Genomic DNA, 24,710 nt, shown 5'->3' with positions numbered 1-24,710 from the left:
TGGACAATAGACTCTTTTCACTGGAGAATAGCCGCTGATGTGATTTCCTTGGCGGGTAAAGCGATGCAGTATTTAACCCTTTCGTTTTCTGCAACGGCTGACGTTTGTCTCTCTGCCATGCTGGTTAACCACTGGGCCATTAAGAGGTTAAGTATGGTGAGATACACATCGACTGGATGCTCAGTCAGGGGCCAACGCTGGTCGCTGGCTCCTGTCACAAACACTCAATCTCTAGTAGCAGCCTGGCTCACACACACACACTCACACACACACAAACATGCAGTTGCTATTGTTGTCCAGGGGCAACCAAGAGGTTAAATGCTATTAAAGACAGAGCACATCCACAGGCACATTTTATGCAACAGGCTCACTACTCACTGATGGAAACAAGTTTACAACAAGAATAATCGGTCCCTGCTATTAGAGCCATTTCTCATCTGTTGCTGTGGCAACCAAGTCCATCAACAGAATAATTAAGTATCCTGCACCTGGAGGCCACCCAGCCACAGACACACATTTACTCAGGGAATACACTAAAGTACAGTTTTGAGGTAATTGTACTCGGGCATTATATTTTGAAGAGGAATAATTCATCTTTACTGCATTACATTATATATCTACAAAATATTTTCAATATGTGCTGTCACAGTGTAGTGATTACACACAATAACCACTGGATTGAACTACAGACCTGTATATTAAGTAGTTAAAACTCCACTACATCCAGCTGCAGCAGTAAAATGTTAATGAGGTATTTTATATGAACAATCAGTAACAGAGGCTGTATTTTTTAGGCTACTTGAATTTTTTTGATACCTCAGTGGACCCTTCCTTTACTGCCCGGAAATATCTTAATTCCAACACTATGAGCTCTGCCTCTGACATGTCCATAGATATTGTTCACATGCAGAGGATACACCCTCTTCAGATGGTAAACTCAGCGTGGATGTAGCTCCTGATGTGAACGTATCTGCTGTGGCAAGAGTCTGTTTGGCCTTAGCAGGGTGAATCAGAGTTCAAGCCGGCAGAGAGAGAGATTTGACTCAGAGCAGACTCTTTTATCTTCATTGGTTAACGTGTGTGTTTGACTGAAGGTGTGTGTGTGTTGCAATTCCTCTCCTGATAATGAATGAGGGGTCAGTACATGAAATGAAGTTATAAAAGCTGTCAGCTCTACACTCATCTTTATTCCAGCTGAGTCCGGCAGACATGTGTTCAGCCGTGGGCTGGTAATTACACATTTCTCCTCTCCTCTCCTCTCCTCTCCTCTCCTCTCCTCTCCTCTCCTCTCCTCTCCTCTCCTCTCCTCTCCTCTCCTCTCCTCTCCCAGCCCTAGGTTTACTGATTCTCCATTGCAGCTTCATACAATTCATTTACACCCCACAGCACCAGAGTCAACCTCTCACCGAGACCAGCAGGGGCTAACTCCTCTTTGCAGATTCCTCTTTGGTTATTTGTAGCTGGAGATTTTGTTGTTGATGCCACAGATGGGGCGATATCTTTGAAACCGTTTGTGCACTGACTTGACAAACACGCCTCTGCAGTTTCCCTCATCTATTATTTTGTAATTTACCCTGTGTGTTCTGATTCCTCTATCTCCAAACAACTTTTCTCTGTCTGTCAGATGAGTGCACTATTCTTGTAACATCTTGTTCCCCTGCCTTTCTTTGTCCATGAGATAAATCACAAGGGCTTAAATCAGCAACGGCCCTGCATCTAAAACTCCCATCAGTCTTAAGCCATTGTACATAAAGTAGGGCTTGTATCGATCTTGAGCAAAGTATCTGTTTTATTGGTGTAAGGCCTCACACTGTATGTTATTGGATTTGGAAACTCTGCTGATACTAAGAAATCCTCCTTCATCTCTCTGGTTACAGGCCTCCGAGCATCTGTGGAGATTAGTTTCATAACAGTATCCAATCAGTTTTTCACAGCACTGAAGTGAATGTTTCTCTGAGGGGAGAAATCTACTACATTTGCTGCACCACATCAAAAATGATTCAACCTCAAATTCCACATTGACACAATGCAGCTGAAAAAAAAGAAAAAAGAAAGTTTACCTGAACTATATGTGTATTGTAGTTCGACTCATATAGACCAGAGGCAATGGTGGCTCCTTATTTAACAGATTAAGATCTGTAGGTGGAAACGCTAAACACCAGTCAGTCCTCCAAATTCATTTGCTGAATTTATGGTTTAGGTATTTTGCTTTCCCGGAGCTAAAAATGGGCAGTTCCAGGAACGAGTGAGGTGAAGAGGCGATGAGGTCACACAGTGGCCGTCATGGCTGTGATTGGGCTAACAATGAAGGTGACACATCCACACACACACACAGACGCTGGGAGCGCTGCCAGTTACTGATTGACGCTCCCGCCACCTTTTACAGCTGGACCCAGCAGTGTGAACACGACACCAGCCGGCTGCCGTCTCTGGCAGATGCTGGGAAATGCAGTCAAACTGGGCGTCATGTGTCCTGTGTATACACTCAGACTGGAGCGAGCAGCATCAGGGGAAATGGCTTGTTTCATACCTGCACTTTGTACTTTTATTGCTCGGGGGGGATGTTTATGCACGATTTCCATATCTAGATGCAGGATGTTCTGACATTAGTGCCTGTACTCATTCATCAAAAGCTTTAACATTTACCAGAACAATCATTTCTGTCGGAGATAATTCAAATATCTCTGCAACAGGCAATTTCCTCTACCACCCATTCACAACCCCCATGTGTACGTGTGTGTGCATGTGTCTGTCCTCCCACCCTCATCCTTCACTTAACCAGTGAGCGGTCTTGGTCTCCATTATCACGCGGGATGAAAGAAAACTTCATACAGAATAACACATGAAGAGAGGCCATTAGTCTACGGGTCTACGGGCTTCAGACCAGAGGAGGAAGGAGGATATGGTTTAATGGACGCTTTCCTCCAGAGCTGTGGAAGAAAAGACAGGACTGACTGTCTGTCTGTCTGTCTGTTTGTCTCTGTTTCTCTCTTCCTGGTTCATTCGATATCAGATCACTGGCGGTCAGCTCGGGAGGCAAGTGTATTGATTTGAATTTATATTGGAAAAGAATAAAGCCAAGCTGGGAAATAACATTTAGCGGTTTCATAGATGGCATTTCACCAGCAAATAAATATAAAATGGCATCTGACAACAGTTTAAAAATATGAGCAGCTGAAAAAAAATCTCTCCTTTGAAAGGAGTTGTGCGGACACATTTCTAAGACACAAAGGCTGAATGTTGAAGGGATGTTTTTATTGCCTGGGTGCTATTTCTTTGAACATGAACTCCTTTGTGATTCGGCTTCTGAATGAGAGTAATTGCAGGCTAATTGTGAAGCTGTCAGAGGGAAAGTGACTTGACTTTTAATAGCAACCGCTCTCTTTTCCTCCATTTCCAGTCTGGTTTCTGATAGATCTCAAATAGGAACATTTCTTTTTCATCTTTCTCTTTTCTTATTTTGCTACTCCTCTCCTCCTGAGCTGAGACTGAATGTCTCATTGCGAGAGCAGAACCTTGTTTATCCATGCCTGTGTTTGACAAACCGTTCCCATTTTCATTTCCATTATAAAGCTCTTGGCACTGGCGAGGAAACCAAGGCCAAGTTTTAGCATTTGCACTGAAGGTCACCTCTACTTTCTGAGCACACACATGACTCCATATAACGACTCAAAGGTCTGCGTGTTGTTGACGTGCTCCTGTGACACAGCAGCACACAGATACTGTGGCTTTACTTTGCAGATCTTCAGCTTCAGACTGGATTATTTCTATTTGATCTCATACTGTTGAAACTGACAGAAAACATTTGATCATCTCTACTCAGCAACTTATTTCCTGGGACATAAAATAGATCATCTGAGCGTAGATGTGTTTGTGTCTCCTGTGCTGTACCTCTGTGTGTGGCATAGAGAGCAGCGAAGGTCACGACAAAGAAGGTGGTTGAATATTTCCCAGCATTCACCAGGTGAGGGAAAGCCCTCTTGGTGTCACGGTAACGCCTCAGGCACTGGATGAAGCGGAACCAGGCGGGCAGGCATTGGATGATGGCACGCAGACCGTACGAGTAGCTGTGGCACACGTAATCTTCAGGGCCTAGAAGAGGATGGAAAAGTACCATGTTACACCATGTTATAATCTCATGCACTTCTCCTCCTTCTCTCCTTGTAATGCTCTCCTCTCACAAAAGCTCATCATTATGAGCGTCACACGGCGACCTCCGTGTGGCCAAACATTTCCCTTCCATTAGCTCCATGTTAATTAGCTGCATAGGAGCCGAGGTGTCACTGTTGGTGGAGTCGATGGACAGCAATTAAAACCTTGTTCATGTCACATGTCAGGAAAGTGTCTGGCACACTGTCAACTTAGTCTGTCATACTTACGAGTTAAAGATTTGAAACTTAATCTCATTTTCGCATTAAGATAGGATGTGGGTTAAGAATAAATACTGTACATACACCCATCAAGAATGAAAACAATTTGAGGTTTATATTCAATACCTACTGAAGGTAACCGTGAATTCTTAAATGTGATGCATTCATTCAGATCAATACTGACATTCAGATGCATTTTATACCCTCATTAAAAAATAAAGTTATAGACAAGTAATAGTTGTTGTGGAATATTTACAGCAAGACATTATGATCATTTCTAACTCTTTGTCCCTGTCCCGCAATACAAGTGAGCAGGTAAATAATGTGAAACCACACCCGTGTCCCCGTTGGCTTTCCACATTATCGTCTGTGTATATCTACTAAAATTTCTTTATAAGTCTTTCATTTCAACAGTCCCTTGAGAACAGATATGGACAGCTGTTGTTTGTGTATGAATGTGTAGGCTACACAAGATGGAGCAATTTCCTGTGAAGAAAACAATAAATAAAACCCAGCATTGTCTTCAGATAATAAGTCAAAAAAGAACTGAGCTCTTCTTTTCAACTTTTCAACCGGAAACCAGTCTGCATTACTCTTAGATTGTGTTCAAGTATCTTCAGTTTATGTTTCGTAACAGGAACAGTAACAACAGACAGAGGACATAAAGTTCAAGATTATCCATGAGATTCTGACCATTCACCCAATATCTCACTTTTAGAGGGCAGCAGGCCTTTGCTGTTGCCCCACTGCAGCTCGAAGATGTAGAAGCAGATGAGATACTCCAGGTCCATCAGAACGACTACCAGAGAGTTGAGCTGATCAGCCAGCCAGAAGTCTGCAAACTCCACGCGGTGAAATGGCGCTGTGAACACACGGAACTGGAAACAGAGAAAAGATCAGGGAAGAAGAACTGTAAGAAAAAGGGAAAGCAAAGATTTGTGTTGAGAGCAAATTTTGTAATAATATTTATTCTAATCTCACAGAGTTTATAAAAGCATCTAAAAAATGTTTGGTACATTTCAGAAAGCACCTTGGCTGACCTCTTCAATATGCTTTGGCATTTACCTCAGATGTTAAAGGAAGTTCTGATACTGTGTCAGTGCTTTCAACACTAAGCTGAATTAGTCAACAATTAATTAGTGTGTAATTGTTGCAGTACTTCAGTAGAGGGGCGCAAAGCAGGGAGCAACCTCTATTAATGATCTGTAACACACAAAGGGATAAAGACTCTCTAGACTACCTTATCAGCACACTACAGGACATCCTAATGAGTCACGCTCTGTGTCCGCGTGCATGTCATTTGTTTATTTGTGTGGTTGTCGCTGCTCATAACACAACCGCACGACACAACCTGGCAGTTTTGTGGTGCACGGGGGGGGGGTTTCTATGGGCATGTTCTCTGGTATCTGACTTTTGGCAGGAGCTCAGTTATTGACCACGCTTTGTAAAACGATACAACGCTGCTCAACTCTTTCCATTTACCCCCCAGGCCACATGTGACATTCAGGAGCGACTGTATGCCTCCCTCCGTCTACATCCTGAGCCGTAAAACCCACACATGCACTTTCTCTGCACTGCAAATATCAAAGAATAATGATCTTGCTTTTTTTTTTACACACATCAGCTCATTACATATTTCTCTTAACCTGTCAATCAAAGCATGTATTGATCGAATGTCCATCTCACCTATATCCGCTCTGCAGATGTCTCAAGGCTAAGCCCGCTGCAGTCATGTGATTAGGTTTTCATTTCTTGAGCAAACACTAGTAATCCAGGTGCCAGCTCGGCAATTTGTCTTATAATTAAATTTTAGTCTTCTGCCTGGTGTTTATTGTCAGAGGAAATTAACACATCTTGCATGGATACATTTCATAGAAATAAAACAAGATTGTTTGTGCTAATAAAACTGCAATTTCTCCTGAAATGTCTTCATCTTCTATTCCATGATGTTACTTGTAGGACAATCATGAAAACCACATTGGCACTAATTCTGTGTAGGTTGTTATGATTGTACAAGACTATTCAAAAAACTGAGGCTGATTAGGGAGCCAAGCGAGTGAAGGAGGGCTGAGAGGGAGTGTTGATGAGGACTACGGGGAGCTGTGAAGGAAAGGACAAGAATATGAGGTGGGGGTCTGCTGCTGCTGCCCGGGGAGAGACAGGGAAGGAGGGGAGGGGGCTGAAGTGTGAGGGGAAGAGGAGGAGGGATAGAGGAGTTCAGGGCATCAGCATACTGATAGATCTATGCCTGTAATGATTGCACAGTCACAGCCTCCACCTCCCCTGAGACGAGGCTGCATTCTATTATCCCCCCGCCCTGTGTCTCTCTGCACGCACACACACGCACACACAACACACGCACACACAACACATGCACACACACACACCTTCGGGCTGGTGGCACAGTGCTTAGACAAAGAACAGAGTAACATAGGAGGGTTTTGTACACATGAGACTTGAGATAGATATCTGAATCTGAATCTGAATCTTACATGCAAAGACACACACGCACACACACACACATGTACACACCCTGCGTGGGCATTATAATATGGTAGCGGTGGTATAAAAATGCAAATAGCTCATGAAAAAGTCAGATTTAAATGTTTTCTATCAGCATTGTTTCATGTTGGTTCAGGCTCAAATTGCCAAAATAAAAAAGAACCAGCCCACGGAAAAATACCTCATAAGGTGTTTTATCCCTCAGATGAAAGACAAAGCAGTTAAAACAAAAATAACTACAGAAAATTGAAGATAACTACAGTATCACCTTATCTAGTCTATCCAGACTCTGCATATTTATAGGGCAGATAAGAGGATATTCTGAAAGAGATAATAAATCAACATATTTCAATAGATGGTTTTGTTTTCTTGAAATTTTAGGGGGATTCATAAATATGAGTTGAGTTGTGATAGGTTAGGGTGCACTATTGGTTTTGAGTGTATGCATACAAATATATTTTTATTTATTAATGTAAATACTTACAAATGCTCAGTCCTTGTTAAATCAGTCCATCTAAAGCATTACTTCCTGCTGGCCCACAGTTGTCAGCATTAGCCTCAGTGTGTGTCCATGAATGTTTTCGGATGCTCTTAACGTGAATGATTAATGGACACCACAGTTCAAATGGCATCACTGTAACTCTTTCAAATGAAGCAGAAGACTGAAAAAAAATTAGCGGACTGACCAGCAGCTTGAGGAGCCAGAAACGTGATTTGTAGTAGCAGGTCTTGAAGGGGTTGATGAGGAAAAGCACCATGAAGCCATAAAGGATGAGAGGGTTGATCTGCATGGGGAGGAGGGTGTACTCTGAGTAGAGACAGGAGAGGATGCTGAGACACCACAACACACCCAGGAAGCCAGCGATCTGCAGCACAGAGAGGGGAAACGGAAGATACTGACATTAGAGGAAAGTTCTTCTGACACATAATCGCAGTTAATAAGATAATCTGAATAATGCAGTCCAGATTACTTTGTTTTGTTTGTATAATAAAACCCTGTGGACATTAGGTATGTATCGTTTCTGCTGAATGATACATATTTCTTGAATATGCATTACCCTAATGACTAAACAATCTCATTCATTTCCGTTGCATTTCTTACAAATGCACGGTTATCAATCTAAAAACAAAGCTGTTTTCCTCATTACAGAGAAAGGAGAAAAGACTGTTTCCATTTGTTGCTTCATTCTCACCTCAAACAGGTGTTGGTGTGAGAGGTTGTTGCGGGGATTGATCTCAAAGATGAGAACATGGTTGACTCCAGCCTGTCTCCATCCGTACGTGTTGATGCCCAACAGGAAGAGGAACTGGATCAACAGGAAACCGCCCCGATAGATCCGCACCAGAGGCCACATGTTCTCGTAGCGGATGAACACAGCACCTGACAAAACCACAGATGATCTCTTTGTGAATAATTACCACAAAAAACCTTTTGAGTGTTTGCTTCATAACAAATCTGAGGGGGGAAACAACAATAAAAGTCTGCCAGTCGTGCTCCCTATTAATCATAAACAATCTAGCAAACTTCCTGTTATCTTTGACACATTACAAATGGTGCAGGACTCAAAAGGATATGAAAAATGCATGAACTCAAATGGTCATGTGACTCACCAGTGAGAACAAAGGCGATAGCAAGAATGATAAAGAAGCCGCAGTAGAGACCCACACGAAAGGTTGTCCAGGCCAAAGCAGGCTGAGTCGGGCGAAGACAAACAGAAAAACATTAATACAAACACCTGGCAACTGTACTGTATATATTAACACGTTCAAAGATACTCGCTGTACATGTGTACAGAACCCTGTTGTTTTCCAACTTCAGATACAATAAAACTTCAAAGAACAATAACCTATAGACTGCATCTCCACAAAAAGGCTCCTTTTATCTATATTTGTTATACACGTGTCTGCAGGGATAAAATGAGGAGATCAATAGTCACATAGCACAACTCAAGTCAGACATGACAGTAATTAATGCAGTAATAACGGTAGATATAACGTAGGGGGGTAAAGTGCCACTAGCCTGAAAGATATCCTGTCTGTTCAACGATGGAAAGGCACTTATAAAATCAATACTAAGGGCTCTCATGGTTTCTCTCACTTTGTCTCTTCCCATCTTCCTTCCTGTCTCTATACCTCTCATGGCAAGCTTCTCACTGTTTGTTTTTAACCTGTGCTCACCACCAACAGAGAACATTACAGTAACAGAAATGAAAAGTTCTACTTGGTGGCACATGTTCAAGCACAGACACCACATTTGTTCATGTGTAATTTAATGCTGTGGGGATTTGGAAGCTGTGATATAATTAATGATATCCATGCATACTATATATATACTGTATACACATGTTTGTGTATTATCTATACACACTTTGATACTTGGATACACATTTATTGTCATTTTGTTGATTATTTTGTTATTTCATTTTATGTTGCAGCCTTCTGGCCTCCTTGTTAACATCCATCATGAAATCAAGAGGAAAACTGATTGTTAGTTGATAAACATTAACTGATCAACCCAGGCTGCAAGGAGTTCGTACTTAGACTGAGAGATAAGAGTTTGTCTCGAGTCAAGCCCCAATGAGATACCACCATGAGATAACCAGAGTGAGCAGCATTTCTGACCTGAGCTGCCCCCAGTGGAGGAACTCTCAACCGCTTCATGGCCCTCTGACGATCTCCTCCCTCCAGCTCTGTTGTGACGAGGGCCTGGACACACAGACAGACAGCAGCCAGTTAGTTTCAGTCTGGTCTGGTTTAATGTGTGTGTTTGTGTGTGTGTGTGTTTGTGTGTAAGCATGCACCTCTGTCTCAGAAATGAGCTGTGTGATCTTCTTGCAGGTGTAGAAACCTGCCACCTCCACGTGAGCCACACGCCAGTCGGCGCCGCGAGGAGTATCCAGGATCTTGTCATGTTTCTTCAGGATCTTACGGAAACCAGTGAAGTTCAGGTTCTGTGAACAGTGACAAGGAAACAACCGTTATATATCTACACCAGGCAAAGAACTTTCTTCTCTCTAACTGCATGTGTGTGTGTGTGTGTGTGTGTGTGTGTGTTTGTGCGTCCCACCTGGTAGTTCTGGAGCAGGATGAGGCTGAGGTAGAACTCGCTGAAGGCTAGCTTCAGGTCCTTGATGTTGTGGTGTTTGCAGCGCTCCTCCTGCGACAGGTGGAACATCGTCTTGCGTTTGCGCAGGCCGGGCGGTGCGTTGCTCTCGCGCTGAGCGTCCAGCGAAGACTGCAGCTCATTCTGCAGCGTGGCAAAACGTCTCTGGGCTTCTGCAAGCTTTTCTACAGAGGGTAAGAGGATGAGAGTTGTTGGGGGTTTTGAACACTTTGATACTGAGGAGAGGAATTTGCATACCGCTACAACATAATCAAACATTTTGGGTGCTGCACTTATACACAGGAGCTTTGCAATTGAAGTGTTCTTCTTTTAACCACTGGACTTATGCTGCTCTTATGACTGCACTTAGATCCTTTGTAGTCTGACCCAGTGAATTCATCTAAACATCATTAGAGAGAGAGGGAGGAGAGAAGATCTTTTCATTTTGCTTTGTCAGAAATGTCAACTCTTCGGTTTCACATTGATGATCTTGTTAGTGCACGGGTTTCTGTAACAAGCTGAAGAGAAGGTGACAACTAAGAAGAAAAAAAACATTATGTACCTTCTCTTCTCTTCTCCCTGGTGCTGAAACATGGAGACTATTAGGGCTGAGCTATGTAAATGCTGCACAGTGAGGAACCATTATCTGGGTCAGACATAGGTTAATATATCCACAGTGCGAGACGGAGAGAGGAAGGGAGGGAATCACACTCACCGGGCCTGGACAGTAACCTGCATTTCATTAACTTCTCCTGCACTTTTACCTACTTTCTGACAGAGATTAGCCCTCCCTCTCCAACTGCTACTACTACTGTCTATTACCTTTTTTTAAGGTCATTCCAAGTTCAGTTACTCACCAATGAAGCCCATCTCTTTTCTTTCCCCATTACGTTCTCCTTTGGTAAAGGATGTGCACATAATGGCTAATTCCAGAGAGTTACACTCCCTATTCTGATTTAGTGCATTATATTGTTACTTCTTTAGAGAAACCAGCAAGTCATGTCTGCTCCTGGAGTAGAAACCATTAAAAAAAACAGACCTGGAGATAAGGCACGCTGAGATTTCCTTGCAGTATTGTTCGTGACAGCAGTCTGATAACAAAACAAATCTGACTTGGTTCGATGCTACCTGCCTGACAGTCTGACAGTCTGGGGAGCTGAGCCTCCTGTAGCTGCTCCTCTTGTCCTCAACAGAGAAAACCAGCAGCAGTGGTGATGTGGAGAGCTCCCCAGAGGCTTTTTTTTTGTTGTAGCTTGAACACACACCCACACACCTATTTCCAGATATCACACTACATGCCTCGCAGGAATGCCACTGCTCCTTTGACATCTAAACATTTCTGTTATCCTACTGTACGCGGACTGTCCGTCATGACAATGCAGGGATTAAGACGTGACAACAACAGCAGGAGAAGGCCTGAGAAAGTAAAGACCCCGACACCTGTCACAGTGGGTTAAGATTAAATCTGAGAGTCTGGGAGTGTAGTGGCACTTAACGGCAGAGGACACGGCTGAGCAGCTCATCTGTGTTGGGTTAATTAACCTGAAAGAGACAGGTGTCGGTGGCTGGGGCGGTTTGTCCGTTGTTCCTCCTCAGATTTCAGAAACAGAGAGGATGAAGGGACATTGTGTTGAACCAACAGTCTGCAAAAATCTCTTTTTGGTGTGTGTTTAACCCTGGATGATGAAAGTGTTGTCCAACGGGCCGGATCTCAGTGCAGCACAGCGGAATGGTTTCCAGAGGTCAAGGACCCCTTTCAGAGAGATATGGATGGAAAAAGCTGTGTGAAGGCAAGCGTCTTGTGTTAAGTCAGCACATGAACTTTCTCCACTCGCTCTCTCACAACTGGCTTTTTCAAACCACACACGAACACACACTATCTGGCATCTGATAGAGCTGCCTGTTGGAAACAACGCTGTAATGTCTTGTTTCTGCCTCCTGTGTGTGTGTGGAGGATAAACAAGACAGGAAGGAGACACTAATGTTTTGATGCACAACATTTAAGCAATCTCACACCTCCCATCTGCTAAAGAGAGAATGACTCACTCACTGTAATACTGATGTGATGTGACTGTGCTGTGAACATTACACATCACATGTAGCATTGAATACATCTGTGTGCAGTTTGCATGTCCTCCCTGAGCCTGAGTGGGTTCCCTCCAGGTTCTCCTGCTTCCTCCCACAGTCCAAAGTAACACATGCACACTACACTGGGTTCAGTGGCAAAGTGCCCATCGGTGTGAATGCCTGTGAGCCTGTGAGGTTGTTTGTTTCCATATGTCAGCGCTGTGATATATTGGCGACCTGTTCAGGGCCCGCCCTCTCTCAGGGTCAGCTGGGATTGGTTCCCACCACACATCCCTGCATGAATAAGTGGTATAGCTAATGGATGGATGGATGATTTTGTTTATCATTTTATTGATACTTTTTTACTTCACACCTTAAATCCCCCCCCCCCCCCCCCCCCCCCCCAAAAAAAAAAAAAAAATCAAAGACCCGATGGGTAGCACAATTATTTCGATAACATTGCAAGAAAAATTGCAGTCACCACCTTGTCTCCTACCCAAAATTAATAAGTCGACACTATCAGCAGTACATTATGGATAAGGGTAATGAAGGCCTACTTACTAAATAAGATACGGCCTTTGGAGCAGTGAACTGTAATCTTATGTCTGCGATCATGATGAAAAAAAGGTTCAAAGTTTCCTCTGTACTTTAGTAAATCGGCTTCCTTCTAACTAGGCCTCCACTGATTTATGCCCTGTTTCTCTGCTGCTCCAGTCGTTCATCTGCCAGTAATGTGCCATCGTTATGAGCTAAAACAACCTTGCCAATCAGCCTTGGCCCTCTGTTGACCCCGAGAGGCTGCAGTTTCACAAACGGCCTCTAGAGGAGGCACTCTCTGTCTTTAGTCGCCCAAACTCCCCCTCCAGCTGAAGTTCAAGACCAGAAGGCAACCTTGTGGTAGCAGAATACCAGAATATATTATGGCTTCCATCTCATGTTACATGGCACACATACCCCCTCTCTCCCTGAAATACACACAGGCAGGACGCTCCCCTAAACAACACCAACCACTGGCAACTTCAATCAAATGGTCAAGGTTAGAGGCAATGTTGTTTGGCATTGAAATTTGCAACACAGGTCTCTTCAACTCAGTACAGAGAAATAAACCTTGCTCAAAATATTGTTTATTTTTTAATCTGTTGCCTATAAAATGTGTTATTATGCAGCTCATGCAGATTCGTTGTAAGATAAATAAATTAAACTAAGTTGTGGCACAGAGTTTACTTGCAGATGGGGCAAATCTGCAAAATCAATCAATCATAAACCATAGCTGTTATTAAATTATACTGAAATTAGCCCACTGTTGTTACAAGTAATCGATTAGTACAATCAATACAACAGCTCTTTTAATAATAACACTGTAGCTGTTTCAATTATTTCATCTGAAACCACTTTTCTTATTGGACTGTGATGTGATAAAGTCTGCACCAATCACTTTCATGCATATTCAGAATCAATAAATACCTGAGTAGAATGTGTTGATTTTCAGGAGCTCCTTCTCGCAGGTCTGGAAGAACCTCTCCTCAAACTTGGCGTAGTATCTCTTCACTGTGTCTTCATCTGTGACTGCACAAAGAAAAGGAAACAGATATGGAAATAGTGATTATCTGTTTGCCCCAGGAAACAAATTTACCTCCAGCATGTGTATATATATAAAGCATTTTTTTCTTGCTCACTCACTTAAGACTTTCTTGATTATGATGCTTTTTCCTGTGATACCCATTCATAACTTCACATATGCTCACACCTTGTAGCTAATAAGTAAAGCCAAAGCATGGTTTATATTGTGTTGAGAAGCACTGAAAGATGTCAAGAGTTTTCCTGGACTGGTCAGACATTTTACAGTGCAAGTCTTAAAGTTTGGTTTACTGTCAAAGAAACACTAATCTTGGTGAATTTACTGCAGCTTCTGCAGAGTCGTATTTTCAATAATGAAGGAAAACCTTTGCCTTACCAAGGTTATACAAAAACAAACTTCATAACTGTGAATGATTTGTAACTATTATCAGTAACTTAAGTGAATGTGATTAGCAGGTTGAGCTCAGGCGCTAAACATTTGCTCACTTTGGTGTCTATGTTCTCGTGACCTGACAGGTGTCCTAACCAACTCCAACCAATCTTCCCAAAAAACTTCTTCCTGTGGGTGTGTTCCTCTAGGGTTTGTCTGCACCACAGTGAACAGACATCCATTCAGAGTTATAATTAGATCAACAGCTTCCTCCTGTCTCTCTTCTGTCAGACAAAACCCTGGATGTCTTTTTCAGGACCAGCCAATTCAATCAGCATTGATGCTCTGTAATCCTCTGTCCGATTCACAGCAAGCTACCTGACACTTGACACAACCCGACATGTCAGCACCGGTCTGGTCCACATACTTTACATAGCTCTAGTTTTATGTTCACTAAACATGGTTCTTTACCTGTATGCATCTTAAACTTAAGTTAACAACAAAACATTGTGATAATAACAACAACAACATAATAATAACAGGAATAACAAGATCAGATATCACCCAATGATCTACCCAGAGCATGTGCCTTTCATCTAAATTACATAAATATTTGACATTCGTTCACCAGGACCCAAATGTCAAATGAGGATTCATTCCAAGCAGCATCAGTAGAGATGCAGGTTTTTTTTTTTCCAGGATACTTGTCCTTTAGTTCCAGATCCAATGGTGATATCGCTGTGTAAACATTAGCTATTATATAAAGTGAACCCTGACTACAAACTGGTAGATGGAGAGCTGTTCTATTCAACACAGTAATAAGAAAGTGATGCCCCAGGCTGCAGCCTGCCAATATCACAGCGCTGTTTACACACAACTATATATAAGCCCACATGAGCAGCAGGGGTGTGTAAGACTGTGATGAAAAGGTGAAAAGATGTTTGACGAAACTCAACAGCTTTACAGGGAAAATAAATGAGAAACTACCTCCTCATGTATTAATCAACAAAAAGTTAATTAAACCGTGAAAATGCTGTTTGGCCTGAAGTATACCTTTGAAGGACAAATCCTTTCCTACAGCAGAACTGCTGTTGGTGAAACTCTTCTGAGAGCATCAAAGTAGTGCTCATTAAACATCCAAAACAAGATCATTACAGCCATGAAAAAAAAACTGAAAAATTGGCCAGCATACATCTAACCTCACTTTATGGATATGAACATGTAGTTTGCAAATAGGAGAAAACTTCCACCTTAGATCAACAGTGACTTTAACTGGGTAAAGAGGAGAAAGACAGGAGATGCAGAGAGACAGGGGGAAAAGAAATGGAGTTAATAGCAGATAGGGCCATGATCTAGTGGTGAGGTCTAAACAAATACAAATAAAAAAACAGGGAGAGAAAAAAAGAAAATTGTGTATACTACACATAAAGAAAGAAAAAGCAGCTGAGATGTTATGAATGAGGGAGATGGAAGAGCAACTAAATGGGAAGACAAAAAACAAAAGATGAGAGAAAAGATTCATCTACTAAAAGAAAAAAGTGAGATGTAGATAGACAAAGAAGAGAGAGAGACAGAGAAGGAAGCAGATGGTCTCCAATCTGCTTCACACTTCTGCCCCATTGCACAGTTCAGCTGCAGTCACAACTCCTCCAGCTCTACAACCATGCAGAGCTGAGCCTCCTCAGCACCTTGCAGCTGACGGGCCGGACTGGCTGGCTGCTGCAGACGGATGGACGACTGTCTGTTTGCTTGAACTGCTGACCAATCGACTGGCTATAAGGTCGGCTGAATGACTGAGCACCGTGGCTGGTTAGTGTGTCAGGACAGAGTGAGTAATGGTCCGATACGCCTCTTCAGTCTGACCGGAGCAGCAGACAGAGTTGCATTGTAATTCAAAGTAAAAGGTTACACTGCTAATGAAAGAGCACTAAGGAGTTGCAGGAGGGAAACATCAAGACGAACTGTGGCTGCTTTGACTCTGCACCAAACATTACCTGTAAAATAAATCTGGTCAGTGTCACTTAAAGAGTTAACAATTGGTGATTAATATAGTTGACATGAAACACCTGATGTAATTTAATCAGGTAAAAGATTTTTTTTTTTTTTAACATTTTTAGCATTTCTTTCCTGGAAATGCCAGGTGGCATTTGATCCCGGAATCAGGAAAATGTCAACAACAACATTATCTGCAATTTGTGTGGATAAATCTCTCTGTTCGTGTGGTTTTCTGATTTCATTAGAGATTGTCAGTCACTAAATTACATTTGCAAGGATATATGCCATGAATATTTATTGTGTGAATTTTCCTCCTCTCCCACCTGGATTCTGACTAATGGAGTGTGTTGGAGTTGTGTTGGATGAAAGTGTAGATGTGAGGGCAGTTTGTGGGTAGAAGAGAAGAGGGGTTATGAAATGGCCCTGCATCTGCTCGCCTCTTTGTTTCCTGCTGACCTGGTGCACCACTGCACACACTAGTGTAGGTGTGTGTGCATGCATTTCCACATAGGCTACACATATCAATAGTTTCACTCACATCTGCTTTTGTTCATATACTATAGTGCATGAGGCGTGTGATGTGTAAGAACAAAGGCAGAGCCGGTGCTCACAGTGGGGTTTTTTGCTAAAAAAAAAAATCTCTGCTGCTGCGGAAACAATTCTGTCATCCATCTCGTCTCAAACTGCCTCACACTTTACCATCATTCAGCTTTAGCACCAATGAGCATCATTAGCATCTCATAATTACATCGACTCAACTCTTTATCTGCTTCCTAGGATGAGCTGAACAACACTGCAGATGCAATGAAATCTAATTTAGGGAAATAAAAACTGTAGTCAAGTATTGTGGCATGCATGCAGCGTATGTTTAATTTAATCTATGGTGCCAGTGCTGCTGTAAATCTGACAGCTTCTCTTTCGGCGACACAGTATGGGTTCTCATTATCACTTGTCTGTGTAGATGATAACAGAGATGGGTTTCCAGGGTCCAACAGCGTTCACCAAAGGGGTTCAGAGAAGGAGAAAAGTCTGAGACATTGTGGGAAATGTGAGCTTTAACAAAATATAAAAGATTTAGTATTCTTTCAAATCATTCTCACAAGTTGTGACAAAATGATAAACATAAAAAATCTGATGCATCACTTTCTCTTTGCTAAATGCAGAGACACCACAGCACAGACAGCACCTGCCCACCCACTCATTCAGCAATGGTAAAAGGTGTCCTGCGGCCAGAAATGCTCTGGCATTCGTGTCATGTTGTGTGTGTGTGTGTATGTGTGTGACCAAGGGATGATGATGGAGCGCTTCAGTAGGGAATAATAGCTCTGTCCCTGCAGGGCTGCATGAGGTGATATATGCCTCCGCTTACTCACTGTGTGTGTGTGTGTGTGTGTGTGTGTGTGTGTGTGTGTGTGTGTGTGTGTGTGTGTGTGTGTGTGTGTGTGTGTGTGTGTGTGTGTGTGTGTGTGTGTGTGAGTGTGTATTTAAACTGCATGTTTAGTGGAGTATTTTAGACCTGACAGTTCATATCTCACTCTGGGCCTATTCGGTAGATCTGAGGTCAGTAACTAAGATGTTTCTGTATTGGGAAAAAACTGAGTTTACAGCTGCTGAAGTGTATGAAGCAGTATCTGGATAAGCCAGAGTCGTTTTGGAAACAAATGTTGATAATTTGCCCAAAAATTATTCCATGGGGGATGGAAATATTCTGCTTTAGGGTTGTGTAGCAGCCAGAGGAACAGGAAACATTGCACAGGCAGAAGGAAGAAGATATTTCATGTTTTGGAGCATAAAAACTAACAGTGTGGAAAAACTGCACATCCCTTTAATATCTGTCTGCAGGCATTATATTCACTTCTTTCCATTCATGCAAATATGATGGAATTAGCATAGGGGTGCCCAAACTTTTGCATACAACTGGAACTACTATCAAAGATCTAATCTCTACAGCAAATCAATAAAGGAAAAAAATCAATGTGGTTTGATTAGATTTAGAGACATTCAACTACTGTAAATCACAACCATAAATTCAGTGACTGGCAGCAACAGTTAAGTCTACATGATGTTTTCTCACCTCCAAACCAGAAGATTAATCAATGATTTGATTCCTCAAAAACAACAGATCCAAACACACACACACACACACATTTAGACCAACTGATGAAACAAACAATTTAAAAATGTAAATATACACAATAATTAAATCAAACAAATAATTAGAAACATAACACTTGTCTCCACTGTGTCCAAGTTCTGAGAACCTAAAGTGACTTGATATTGTACTGTATGCTTCATTTGAATACTGATTAAGAATAAATTAATAAGAACTACGGCTTTAGTTACATAGAACGAAGCAAAGCCAGTAAATAGATTAGATGTGTTTTTACTCTTTACAGTACGTAGTCTCTTCAGGGAGTTCAATTAGTTTAGTACCAAGAGCTAAAAAACAACAACATGAGATGCAGGTGCGTCGTGGGTTTTTGGGATTTGTGTTTAAGTTAACGACAGCATGCTACACTGAGTTGCTATTATGTGTTCATTCACTGGCTTCACTTTTCCAGACAAAGACTTGAGCTGGTAGCTGAAAAAACAACTCTTGTCCTGCAGTATTCCCGGGGCGGCTCGTAGAAGGCAGCCCCCCTCTCTCCACTAACCCCTTCTTCTGTAGATTGTATAAATAAATGATGAGACAGCTTCCCCTGAACCCTACTTCTCTAACCCTGCACACACACACACACACCCACACACCCCACCCCCAACTTCTTATATTCCCATACAGCCGCTGTGTGACGCGACCCCATAAAACCAGAACATAAATCCTTCATGGAGACCCTCTAACTTGCTGATGGTAAGAGGAGGATTGAGGGACAACAACAACCAACACAAACATGTAAACGACGCTCTGTATCACATCCCCCCCACAACTCCTAACTGAGTTGGGTTTGCTGCAAGGACAGAGTGTGTTGGTTGAGCTTTCAATTTGGCTTTCTATTCATTTATGTATGGTTCACTTTTATTATAACACCTGTTATGTGCTGGAAATCTGTTGGGGTTAAGTTGGGAGAGACGGGGAAGGTGTGAGGGTGCTGAGAAGAGGGGGAGTGGTGGTTTTCCTCTGTGTTAGGAACCTTAGATATCATCTGTCATTACAGTGGAGCCAGGAGAGAAGGTGAGGACACACAGCATCAATCTCCTCACAGTCTCCAAAAACAAACAGGCACACAAACAGCCCCCCCGCCTTGTTCACCCCTACACACACACACAAATTGGATGTCCCTATTTTTATGCTCCATTTATCCCATTTAATGACACCTCACTGTGGGGTATAAACTATGTTCTGATAGCATTACTGTCTGGGGAGCTGAGGGGACCATTACATTATGATTGTCACTGTATTAGCTTCTCTTATCTGTTCCCACCAAACACACAGGTATAAATCACAAACAAAAAGAGAGACAAACAGAGCTATAAAAGAGAATGGGATTGACTTAACTCTGGGCTAATATTAATCTAGAGAGACGAGCAGAGCGAGAGCATAAGAACAATTTCAACATCCCCCAGTCCCATGCTTTAAAGAGGGAAACACAACACTAAAACCAGCCAGACCACCTCCCCGCCCTCCTTCCTTCTCGCCTTTTTTTTTTTCCTCACTTATTCCCATTTGGCCCTCTAGCCACAATTAATTCTACCAATCATCTCTCTCATCGAGGCCAGGGGAGCATTAAGAATGCACACTCACTTGGCTAGACTGCCTGCCTGGGAGGACCGGAGGCAGGATGAGGAACTACTGAAGCCCCCCTATCTATTGTGTACTATTTATACTGCTAGACTGCAAGCTAAGCAGCTCCTAAAAGAATAAACTACACTTGTGCAGAGTAGCAAAAATGATATGATGGAGAGAATCACACACTCAACACATTCTGCAAAGTGTTAATATATTTGTGTGTGTGTGTGTAGTGTACGTTTGCATGTGGAAGAAAGTGGGAGGGAGAAAGAGAGAGAGACAGAGAGGCACATGTGATGGGTATGTTACCAGCAGCCAAGTGAATACTTGATGAGAGGGAAAGAGTGCGTGCGAGAGGCCAGATGGGGTGTGAGATGATCCTGGGGACCAGAGGGAAAACACACACCCAGACACACTGGAGGACAATTTATATGGGAGAGTCGTAAGGAAAGAGAAAGAGAAAGAGAGAGAGCGGGAAAAGGGAAAGGTTTTGAGAAGAAGTGATGGAGGGATAAATAACAAGATATGATATAGAAAGGAAGAAGGATAGGAGGCAAAACAACTGTAAAAGCATCAGTTCTTCTTAGGAAACTCTCAGGAAGAGCGTTGTCAAAGAAGAAACTGTCTGTTTGGTGTTGGTGTAGAGGAGAGGTGGTTTGTGAATTAGAGTGGGATGTCACTTGCACATGAGTGTTGTGTTGTGTGTAACTATATCCTCTGTGCACATAAACAGATACTGAAGGAGCACTTCACCTGATTCACCTCTTGGTTCACCATGGAGAGTTTTCCTTTTCATTATAAAGAAAGTAAATATGAGAGTTAGCAATCAATCTTGGTTGAAAGGTGAGTGTACATATAACTGCTCAGTTTTGTTATGTGTCATGTGTTGTGAGGTTATATTAGTGGTGCCATTTTTCTTATGTTGTGTACAAGACATGGTTTGAAGTTAACAGGTGAAAAAACCAAAGCTTTAAAAAATATGAATGTATGTAGCGCTGTCACAATCATGAAATTTTAGTGGCGATTAATTGCCATATAAATAATTGAGGGTTTTTTTTCTTATCATTTTATGCCACCATTATAATATAAGCCTAAACATAGTTTAATACACCTTATGAAAAAGAAGAGTGATTTATTGACATTAAACTTTGGAACAAATAAATTAAAACTGAATTTCTATTTGCCATTTGGCTTTGCAACCAAATCCATGATGCTAATGTCAATAGATGCTCGTTAAAATGTGGTCACCTCGACCACCACCTCTTCATGATGTCATCAAAGGAGCACCAGTCAAACCTCAAACAGTGAAAAACGACGAGGACATAGTGATGGAAATATGAAATTTCTGTTAGTTTCATCCAGCTGTTTCTATACAGATGAATGGAAACAATTTTAACAATTAAGCGGTCAGCTCAAATGATTGCCATCAGCCGATTATGTAATAATTGTGACAGGCCTAAATTAATCGCAGCTGAATTACTTTCCATGTCCTGGTATTGTTGACTGTCACACTGTCACGGCTCACTGACATATTTGAACAGAGACACTGTTATTGTTATTAGTAACACCTGCTTCTCTACTATATTAAGTCTTAATGTCCGTCATGACTCATGAGAAAGGCCTGTTGTAGAGGACAGCTATGAGTCAGTGGGTTAGTTAATGTCCTATGTAGAAGCAGAAATTTCAGCTTAGGATAATTTCTTCTGCTTCTGGACCGAGAGACAGAAAATGACTTTTATCTGAATGAAGGTAACTTTGAGACTCAGTGAATATAATAGAAACAGAAAACCTTTCACTGCATAGCAATTACCTGAGTGAACTCCATGAGCTCATGAAAGCACGCTAACAGGCAAAGTTTCTGAGACCCACGTGAAGTAGCTAAGTGGGTCATGTTTGTTGTTATACAGACTAAGACTTCTGTCAATAACAAAAACAACAACAGACAGAGCCCACTGATGTGCTAATGGATGTGTGTGAGGACTTTTGTGATCTTGTAGTTAGCCTTTTGCTCTATTTTCAGCATGCTTCTATACTGATATATCTTGATCCCTATAGGCCGAAATGTAAACTCTCCAATTGACTGCAGGACACACCAAAGAAACAAAAAGTATTCTGCTGAGTCAATTTGGAGTTCAGTGGAGGGGTAAATGGGCATGGTCCAAAGCACAGGGGAAGTTAAACAGGAATACAGGAGACGGAGGAAGGAGTTAGATGAGGTGGAATTGGACAGGGATGAGAAATAGGCCACAGATTCTTCCAATTGGACGACCAAGGGGTCCACAGAAAGCAGTATTATTGACCAGGGGCTGATGGGAAAGTTAATTACTCACGCTCTTTATTCTTTATTGGGCAGTAAAAAAGGCAAAGTCAGTCTGTGTGTCTTTGTCTAAGCAATTCTCCTCCCTCATTCTCTGTCTTTATCGCTTCTCTTTCTCTCTCTCTCCCTGTCTCTCTCTCCCTTCCTTCCTCCCAGCCTCTTCTTATTTAACTAAGCTGCTGCTGTGAAGTGTTATCTCTGACAGTCAGAGCGAGGGAAAGTTTGGCCCAGACCTCTCTCTCTCTCTCTCTCTCTCTCTCTCTCCCTCTCTGTCTCTCTCTCTCCTCCCAGCACCACGCATGGCCTTGAAGATCAGCACAGTTTCTCAGAGAGTCTAACTGACTCCCTGTATCTCTCCGTAGGTAGATACAGAGAGAGAGGAAAAAAAGCAAACTGATAACAGTGTGAGAACGCCGTCTGATTCATCTCATCCGGGGAAATGTTCCACCGGACTTTGCAGCTTCAATCACGTCTCTCAAACTCTGTCAGACATCTTAAGCCCTTTGAGATCCAGAATATTTAAAGACATGTTTGTCCATCAGGAAATGAAGCGCACGTTAAACCTGAGTGCCGCTGTCTAGTCTGAACAAACTTTGTTTCCATCACCATGTGTTATATTTCCCATAATACGATGTTATTGTTAATATCACGTTTCTTCATGCTGTCTGCAATCTCTCGGATAATGCCGACTTTTCTCATGTGGCAGCAGCCCAATAAAGGATGTGGGTAAGTATCAATGTCTCAGTATGCAAACTCACGCACTGCACACATCTCTCATTCAACAATAATTGAAGCAAATCTAATCTTGAGCGATCAAGTCTGTTTTCATCGAGACTCTTTCATACAACTGTGGAGCCTGTAAGGTGAGTGTGAGATGACTCCTCTGAGAGCAACTACATAACTTTTTAAGCCTGAATGCTAATATGAAATAGCTCTTTTAATTTAAAACATTATTGTTACTCCTCCCCTTTATTTTAGACAAACATCATCCAGCAGTTTCTGATTTCTGAATCAAAATGTGTATCAGGTAATTCAATCTGATCTGATCTGATTGGCAAAATAGCGCAGATAACTGGCTGGCTAGTCTTTAATTAATTAGATCATTAAATCAAAGTTACTCAGTATTCACTGCAACATCCAGGCTATCTTACAAGTTTGCACTCTGAAACACTGTTCTGATCAGATGGTCAGAGACAGAGGGCAGAATGATGGACACACACACACCTGACTATGATCATACTTCAGCCCTGATTACAAAAGCTGAAAATTTAGTGACGATTAATTGCCCTCTGAAACTGGAGGGCCAGTGTGTTACAATGGTTACACAACCTCAAGTGCACTATACAGTACACAATTCATGGATGCTTCCATTTTTAATTTCACCTCCTCTGACACAAAACTAATTTAAGTGCTGTATATAACAGCTGAATTATGAATGAATGGCCAATGAGAGAGATATGTAACTGCATCTCTGAATCATAAGAAACTGTTAACATGTAGAAAGTGTTTACTTGTTTTGGTTTTCCTCTAGTGCGACAACAGTATCTTTTAGTTACGGTTGCAAGCAAAGCGCCCTAAAAGGTGAAAGAAGTCAGGACTCAAAGGAGAGTGGATGAAACATCTGTGCTAATCATGAACATCTGTCTGCACAGGGTGGCTGAGATGAAAACAAATTCAGCTTCAATAACACAACTTTTCTAAAGCTCCAGGAAAGCTTGGTGAACCATCAAGTGCATGGCAGGTTTTTCGTAGAAAAGCTTTCCTTCATTTCTAGAGGTCTGTAAAAACATTGGTACTGGAGGTGTTGCTCTAAATCACAGAACGTCAATGCACACACACTTGCATATGTATGAGCCTGTTATGACTGTGACCGGACAATATGGCAGCGCAGAGCTCAGGGACTCAACATGCCAAGCTGCTCTTGGGAAAATTATTCACTGATTCACTGAGCAGGAAAAATGAAGATTATATGAAGCAAAACCTAATTAAAAAATTAGGAGAGGCGAGCAAGGAGACAGAGAAAGTGCAGAGTGCGAGGGAACGACGGAGACAGCAGGAAGGCTGGTGGATAAGTGAGAGATTGAAGTATAAACTGGTAGCACATACCAATAGAGGGGTTGTATGCGGACACTGATTTGTTTTGGACCATAACCACTTTACAATGATAAACATTATCTTAGAGATAGGGGGTGAGTCATTATCTACAGTTTAATGACCATGTGGAGTTAATGATAATCATTTATAGTCAATTACAAATACAGTTGGAAGTACAATTTAAGATCTTTAAGAGGGTTGACTAAGGAAACTACAGCTTTCTCCATGTCTAGTAACCTATTACTTAATTTTGTCATCACCACAGTATCTCCTCTGGATAATCAAAGCACAGGAAACTAAATAACATGGTGTGAACACCGTGGTGTGAACAGATACAGATAGTCTCCAGTCTCTCCTCGGGATCGTGAACTGACAGCTTTAACCCTATTAGTCAGGGCTGCTCCACATGGTCATGCCTCATTAAGATAACAATAAGGTTCATGTTCTGCTCTCGGTGTTACACAAACATGAGTGATATTAATCATCATCTAGTCTGTGCACAGAGAGCAGAGAGCACAAGGAATGCTTGACTGTGCTGCTGATGTCTCATTTTACCAGTCTGCTGGTAGTGGTGGTGTTGCTGGGGGACT

At 42.0% G+C, this 24,710-nt stretch overlaps 1 protein-coding gene across 3 annotated transcripts in view; it reads right to left on the bottom strand.

The window, feature by feature from the left end:
• xpr1a (xenotropic and polytropic retrovirus receptor 1a) overlaps positions 1-24,710 on the bottom strand; it is a 66,235-nt gene that overhangs the window by 7,730 nt on the left and 33,795 nt on the right. For all 3 annotated transcript variants that reach the window (XR_014595327.1, XM_083970174.1, XM_083970175.1), the window contains 9 exons: positions 13,507-13,608; positions 9,940-10,160; positions 9,674-9,823; positions 9,495-9,578; positions 8,484-8,565; positions 8,066-8,253; positions 7,559-7,738; positions 5,083-5,248; positions 3,892-4,092 (listed from right to left, as the gene is read on the bottom strand). Coding sequence is in view for 2 of the 3 variants with exons in the window: in XM_083970174.1 (XP_083826300.1) it covers positions 3,892-4,092; positions 5,083-5,248; positions 7,559-7,738; positions 8,066-8,253; positions 8,484-8,565; positions 9,495-9,578; positions 9,674-9,823; positions 9,940-10,160; positions 13,507-13,608 (1,374 nt within the window). In the remaining variant the exon portion in view is untranslated. The remainder of the gene's footprint in view (positions 1-3,891; positions 4,093-5,082; positions 5,249-7,558; positions 7,739-8,065; positions 8,254-8,483; positions 8,566-9,494; positions 9,579-9,673; positions 9,824-9,939; positions 10,161-13,506; positions 13,609-24,710) is intronic.

Source organism: Trachurus trachurus, assembly GCF_905171665.1.
Source record: "Trachurus trachurus genome assembly, chromosome: 4".
Lineage (NCBI taxonomy): Eukaryota > Metazoa > Chordata > Actinopteri > Carangiformes > Carangidae > Trachurus > Trachurus trachurus.
Note: the sequence above shows the minus strand (reverse complement) of the source record. Positions and strands in the feature narration are given on the sequence as shown.